This window comes from Gavialis gangeticus, unplaced genomic scaffold (assembly GCF_001723915.1).
Source record: "Gavialis gangeticus isolate Ggan-Ray unplaced genomic scaffold, GavGan_comp1, whole genome shotgun sequence".
Taxonomy (NCBI): domain Eukaryota; kingdom Metazoa; phylum Chordata; order Crocodylia; family Gavialidae; genus Gavialis; species Gavialis gangeticus.
The window spans coordinates 4,212,413-4,219,458 of NW_017729002.1; the positions used below are offsets into that span (position 1 = coordinate 4,212,413).

The 7,046-nt window shown below is 46.2% G+C and overlaps 1 protein-coding gene across 1 annotated transcript; it reads left to right on the plus strand.

Annotated features, from left to right (window-relative positions):
* The first annotated feature begins 343 nt into the window (after positions 1 to 343).
* On the plus strand, positions 344 to 2,560 carry LOC109290728 (gallinacin-10-like). The gene is made up of 2 exons (XM_019507446.1): positions 344 to 498; positions 2,424 to 2,560. The coding sequence occupies exons 1-2, from the start codon at positions 441 to 443 to the stop codon at positions 2,558 to 2,560; spliced, it is 195 nt and encodes a 64-aa protein (XP_019362991.1). The 5' UTR covers positions 344 to 440.
* The last annotated feature ends 4,486 nt before the right edge of the window (positions 2,561 to 7,046 follow it).

The window sequence follows — 7,046 nt, forward strand, 5'->3', positions numbered from 1 at the left end:
TAGTGAAATGACTGCAGGGACAGTCTGGGATCAGAGGCATGCAGCTTCTAACTCCCAAGCCCCCTGCTCTGACCATGCCTCCCTCTTCACCCTCCGTGGAAATGAACCTCCAGAAGCCGGGGGTGCATGAAGCATTCAGTGCAACTTGGCCGCTGTTCAAGTTACGTAATGTGTCGACACGGTTAACTGAATTTCACTCGGCAAGTCTGCAGTATTTTGGTTGCACACTTCAGTGAACCCCGTCATAACTGGGGTAACTGACCTGCTCTCCAAAAGAGAGGAACAGTTACTTATTGACAACGTCCCAGCATTTCACAATCCCCAGAGCCCTATAAATACAGGGAGGTGGGCTTAGCTCCTTCATCACCGAAACTTCAGTCTCGATTGATCAAAGAGCTTCTGCCCTCCGGTGACACAAAGATCCCAGGTGACCTACAGCCATGAAGGTCCTTTACCTGCTTCTTGCTGTTCTCTTCTTCCTCTTCCAGGCATCCTCAGGTGAGATGTTAAATGGATGAGGCTAAGAAGGAAGAATGGGTTATGGTGGGGAGGGGTGGGGTGCATGTATGTACAAGGAAGATGAAGCTACATGATTTAATAACAGGGTAAATCTATGATTTATGATTCTGTGAGTGATTCTGTGACTCTAAGACTATGAGGGTGGTCAGGCACTGGACCAGGCTACCTGGAGAAGCTGTGGACTCTCCATCCCTGGAAATGTTCAAGAGCAGGTTAGACAGACACTTGGCTGGGATGGTTTAGTCAGGGATGTTTCTGCCTTGATCAGAACAAGACTAAATGACTTTGTAAGGTCCCTTCTGGCCCTATGATCCTATGATCTTGTCCCTCAAGGCACAGAGAGGGTTAATGCAATACTGAGGATGGCATATTCCAGGGGTAGGCAACCCTCAGCACGGGTGCCAGAGCATAACACGTGAAGGCATTTGGCTTGGCATGCATGCCTCGGGGTAGACAGCAGGGGCTGCGATGCCACAACAAGGATCAGGCCCCTCGTAGCTCCCCCACCATCTCCTCCTGGCATGCCAACATCTTACAAATCAAGGCAGTGGGTGTTTTTTGAAACTCTGCCCAAAAATGTTAACAACCCCTGGTATAGTCAATACATTTGGGTGGCATTAAGATGCCATCTGTATCCAGTTCCATTGCCACACTTCAAAAGTGAGACTTTCTTACATTTGGCATTTGGGAGCTGTGTTTTTTGGGAGTGGTGTATAGATACTCAAGTACCTGCCTGAGAAAAAGATATCCACCGGTGAAGGCCTCTTTAATTTAGCAAAGGAAAGGATAGTAAGATCCATTGGTTGGAAGGTGAAATTTGACAAATTCAAACTATGACCAAGACATATTTTTAAGGTCGAGGGTATTTAACCACTGGGGCAGTTTAAGAGGGTATGTAATGGATTCACTGCCATTTGAAGTCTTCAAAACAAGAAGATACTTATTAGAGACAGTCACACATTTTTTGACCAAACATTTTTTTTGGTCAGATAATGCCAGTCCACCGAAACAAAAGTCACATTGTAGTGACAGTCACTTTTGCCAGCTATCCATTTTGGAAGCTGGTACTTTTAAGGAAGAGTGTTTAACTGTGACAGTCGTTGATGGGGAAAGCTAGTGGCTTAGGGCACCTATACACATGACAGACCTCTGCTCTGACATGCTAATTAGTATGCATCGGACCAGACTCGATTAATCTAGCCTGCTGCAAATCTCCTGGAGCATGCCAATTAGCATTCTCCAGCAGCCTCTGCATCATGTGTATTCAGTGCCCCCACGTTTCAAACTGATGGCAGGGGTGCTTTAACTAAAGCTTGTTCGGCGAACTTTAATTAAAGCGCCCCCACCGCCATCTTGAAACATGGGACACTGAATACACATGATGTTTTAATTAAAGCGACTCTCAGAGCTGCTCTAATTAAAGTACCCCTTCCCCCTGTGCCCCGGAGCATGTGTGTAGACACCCATAGATACCAGACTTCCTTTTCAACACAGAAGGAAGAGCATGCATTTCTTCTCGGGCATGGGCAGCAGTACAGACAGACCCTCCGGCTCCATGGATCCTATCACAAAGCTTCCTGCTGCCTGAGTTGCAAGAGCCGTTCTTCTTAATCAAAACCATCCACAAAATCATTAGCACAGCTAACTCTGGAGGTAGACAGCGAGCACGCTTCATTGAGGATGTTAAATAGGCCAAAGTGACCAACCTATGTACACAGCTACAGTGAACAGGTTGGCAGGCCTGGCTCTGTCTCTGCTAAACTAGAGTATCTGATTTAAACCCTGCGGTATGATTCTTCAGTGAATAAAATAAATTAGATGGCAGGGTTGGCTTTGCCCAGGACCGTATTTCTCCTACATTTGTGACTAACAATCCAGATCCTAACCTTGTCTTCTGCACACAGGCTTTGTGGACGTCGCCCCAGCTGACACCATAGCATGCAGAAACCAAGGGAATTTCTGCCGCCTCAGGACCTGCCCTCCAACATTTGAAGGCACAGGCACTTGCCACAATGGAGCCTTGCTCTGCTGTTCAAAGTAAAGTGCTACCCAAGCTGTGGAAAACCATATGAGGGGAGAAGGGGAGGGAAAGGGAGACAACATTAAAGAAGCTACTGAAACAGGGAGGGTGAACGTGAGCAGCTGGGTGAGCTGAGTGGAAGGTTAAATGGGAATGCAGGGTGCACTGGTAATTAGGAGCTAGATGTACTTATGCGGCTGGGATCAGTCTGCATGAGTTTAAGGAACAGGGCAGGTTGAAATTTCCCCATATGGAACAATTTGCTGAAACTTTTCGTTGATCATTTGAATTGTAATGGTAATCTAAGGAAGCAGATCCACTTTTCTCTTACTAGTACTAGAAGGGAAGGAACATAATCTGTGCTCATGCCAATATTTGGAGAGAACAACAACCATTGCAAGGGGAGATCAAATTGTTTCCTAATGACGTTTGATGCAGGAAAGACGGTGGTCTGCTCTAAAGACTGAGCTCTCCAAATTTCCATTATTATGGTTAAAAATCAAAATCTGCAGTTATGGGGTCAGATTTGCCGCTGATGCCAGTCAGGACAGTTCCATCAGTAGGCGCATGCTAGAAGAACATATTAAGGGCCAAAAAAGTCCCAAAGGTGCTACATCAGCTGTGGATCTCAGAGCTGGCAGGATGGCCCCCCTCAAAAAAGAAATTGGTCCAAATGGTGTAGATAAAAGGGTAAAGGGATGGATACATTAAGGGCCCTGTGAGATAAGGCTAGATGAGATCCTTCAGGATCCTACATCGGTGAAATAACACACTTCTTTATCTACCCTTGTAGGGTTCCAGGATCGTAAGAGATTTCCTCACAACACCAGGACCATTCACACTGCCTGATGGAAGCCTGTTCAATTAATTCCTTTTTCTAGACCTTCCTGCAAGATCATTAGAACAAAAGTTTCCTACAACCATATTGTGGGGGGAAAAAAAACAACCAATCAAAGTCATCTCCATCTTTCTGGGACCCACTTGTCTTGCTTTTAATTAATACAGTGGCCATGCCGGCACTTTGCATGAGTATTCCAGCCTACCTCACCGGGATGTTTCCAGTACTAATCAGTTCATGTTTTTGCAGCTGTTTGGGAGGTGAAGGACAAAACATTCAAATTATTATTTTAGTCATGAAAAAAATAAAGGTGTATTAACCTTATTGCTGTGATTGTGCACTGTTGGGTTTTTTTAAGCCAGTGATAGGTTGGCTTCAGAGATTGGATAGGAAAAAGTTATTGATGTAAACTGTTTTTCTTTTTTAACATCTGCACCTGAAAGCTTGCTACAAACTTTTTTTCCAATGACTCAGTTGGTCTAATAAAAAATATCACGTCTACCCAAAGAAGCTGGCCTGCTTATTGATGCAAACAAACTATAGAAACTCTAAGTCCAAGGAGGAAGAAGACCAGGGTTTTCAAGTGTTGGAGCTAAGGGACATCCCAACAAAACAATGGTCTAGCTCAGTTTGTGGTTCTTATTCAGCCAAAAGCTTCATGATGCTGCTCCTTCCAGCAAACTTCAGCAAACACTTGACAATGACTACAAAGTAACTTACCTAGGTTTTACTCTGCAGTAAATAGCAGACATACTGGGTGTGTCTACACATGCACATTTACTGTGCAGTAACTGAAATTACTGCATAGTACAGGCGCACGTCTACACGTGCACGCCCTATACTGTGCAGTAAATATGGCAATTTATGCCAACTTAATCATAAATTTGATACCTACATCCTGCCGGTATCAAATTTATGCCCTATTAGTTATTGCACAGTAACACACGTGTAGACACTTTACTGTGCAGTAACATTGTGTGGGCGGACTGACTTGGGACTAACTTTAGCCTCAAATCAGACCACACACAGTGTTAATGTGCTTTAACGCCCGCACGTGTAGACACCAGCTTATTCCCGCTTACTGCATAGTAACTTATTGAGCAGTAAATTTAAGCTGGTGTAAATTCATGTGTAGACACACCCAGTACTAACTTTTCCAAGCTATTTGGTGCTATTACACTGCTTGGCCACTAAAGGGCAGGGAAGCTATTTGTATGGGGTACTCCAAGCTCAAACTGGCTGGGAAGCAAACTCCAACTGGCATCAGTTTATAGCCAGTCCCAGTCCTCACTTTCTGAGTGGTAAGTGCAGCCCCAAGTGGAAGGAGTTGCACCAGTGTAGGGCTGTGCAATGCGTATCCACTCCGCTTTTACTCCAGAACAATGTATTTGTAATCCACAGTCAACATGTCATGTGTCTGCATCCTGAGCAAGGTCTACAAGATTAGGCACTAGAGCTGGCAGTGGGGCTGTAACACTCAGGCAATGCATGTGTGTGTGCATGTGTGTACGTGTGTGTATACAGACATGCACATTGCACCTGCCTCTGGCGGGGAAATCCAAGTGACTATACCCAATAAGCGGAGATGGGGGAATGTGTGGCCCAGGTGGGACTGCCACTGTAGCATAGAGGATCCTACACAGATGAGACCTAAGTGCCTTTTTAATACACAAAACAGAATGGTTAAATTAATGTAAAATGCGTGTTCTTTTCCCCATCCATTTAGAAAGGGGTTTACAGAACTTCTCCCCACCCCATCCAACAAAAAGAGGTCAGAAACAGTACTCCTAACAGTAGGCATCAGTACACATCCATGATGCAACACAGGATTTCCAGTGGAGCGGTAGAGAGTGGGCCAGTGGGCCAGGCAGACTGGCTGTTCAATAGGGAAGGAGAGGGAAGGCCTTCCCATCCACCCCCTGGCCCAGTAGCATGAGGGAGTTTGAACCTACATCTCCCCATTTCTCAGCAAAGGACCTCAACTCCCAGGCCCTGAGCTTGGCAGGCCCAAGAACATCCCCCAAGCCCATGCTGGTGATCCCACCTCTCACCCCAATGGAGTTTGGGAGGCAGTCATCATCCCTATGGATGGTCTCGGATCATACCTTGGGGGCTTATATGCCATTATGCACCAACTTGAACAGAATAGGTTCACTACCAAGCTTGAGCACCTCAGGAGAATAAGTCTAGCTGTGCAGTGGAAATATCATCTCTAATCCATGTAGGCAGCTGCTTTTAGCCATGTACTTAGCATGGACACCTTTAGGTGAAACAGGTTTTGGGCCTTGGCCTCCATTCTCTCTGGACCCTCAGCAGGGGCCCCATGTGTTGCATACAGCTAGTCAGGCTGGGGGCTAAGAGAAAGACAGGGTTTCCTTGTAACCTGCCTGGTCAAAGGCAGTGCTGGACCACTGTGCTCGAGATGTTGACCCACATCACAACCACGAGGAACTTGTGGGCCTCCCAAAGAGCAGCTGTGGAGACCCTGGGCCATCCGAACACCTTTGCTCCAGAATGACTGAGACCACAGAGGTCCCCCAGAAAATGCACCTGGCAAAGCATGTCCTCTTTTGCCAGATGTTTCATTTTCAGAAAGGAGGAAACCTGCTTAGTCTAAGGGCCCTGTTTCAACCTTTTTTTTCATGTGAAAAGAGCTCTCTGTCCTAGGAGCAGGGACAGGAACCCAGGACTCCCCCATCTCTGACCCCAGCGCTCTTTTCTTCCAGGCAGGGGGTCGGTCTCGCTGATCTGTTGAGGTCCCTTCCGACCCGAGCATCTATGAATCTTCCCCATCTAGCTCCTTCCTATTTGCCATCCACCAGGCCTTGCGGTCCTTGCCCACTTGGCTACCCAGCGGTCCGTCTTCGCCAGGAGGGCTGGGGACTGCCCTCACCAAGCCCGTTTCACAACCCTGTCGTGAGTGCCCTGGCAGAAGCCTCAGATGGATTTACCTCTTTTTAATCCCCTAATCCTAATGCTCACTTCCCCAAGCCTCACACCTTGATACAGCCGTTAACACCTGGAGGTTTGCAGATAAATATGGCCTTTCCTGTAGTTTGGTAAACCTTTTTGTTTTGGTTTGTTGGTTTTTTTTGCTTGGGGAAGTGAGCACTATTATTATATTTATTTAAGCAATGATACAGCTTAATGCTTTCAGGTTCTACTTCATTTCACATTGTTAAAAGGAAATGGAGCACAAGACATGGCTTATTTGCTGGCTAATTACCTCTTGGCTCCTGCTCTGTGCCAAGCAGCTCCCTCAGGATGGTAGCAAGCCAAGTCAGAGCCCGCCACCTGGGATGACTTTGCCAGTCTCCTGCCCCCCGTAGCACCACCCCACGACCCCATCTAGATCAAGCCTTTAGTAGAGTACATGACCTGTTGTGCCATATTTTATAAGGCCCAGCTCCAAACCATGGCTGTTTTCCCCTGACTCGTCCTTTCTACAGAAAAGCCTACAGCCCCCAAATCAGAGTTTCTGACAAGCGCATGGAGCCAGCCCCTCCGTATTTTTTAATGTGAGTGTCTTAAGAGATGACAATAAGTCAGAGTTTGCATGCAGTTCAGATTTTGTATTTGACAGCGTCCCGTTAAAGAAGAGCAAAACATAGTATGATTGCAAGAAAAAATAAAATGATGAAATAAACACGTGATTTTTTTTTTTTTTTT

What these genes read in the sequence shown, in the direction of transcription:
- LOC109290728 (XM_019507446.1), top strand. Translation starts at nt 441, where the DNA reads ATGAAGGTCCTTTACCTGCTTCTTGCTGTTCTCTTCTTCCTCTTCCAG. An exon ending in CCTCTTCCAGGCATCCTCAG is followed by an intron (nt 499 to 2,423) that starts GTGAGATGTTAA and finishes TTCTGCACACAG; the next exon opens with GCTTTGTGGACGTCGCCCCA.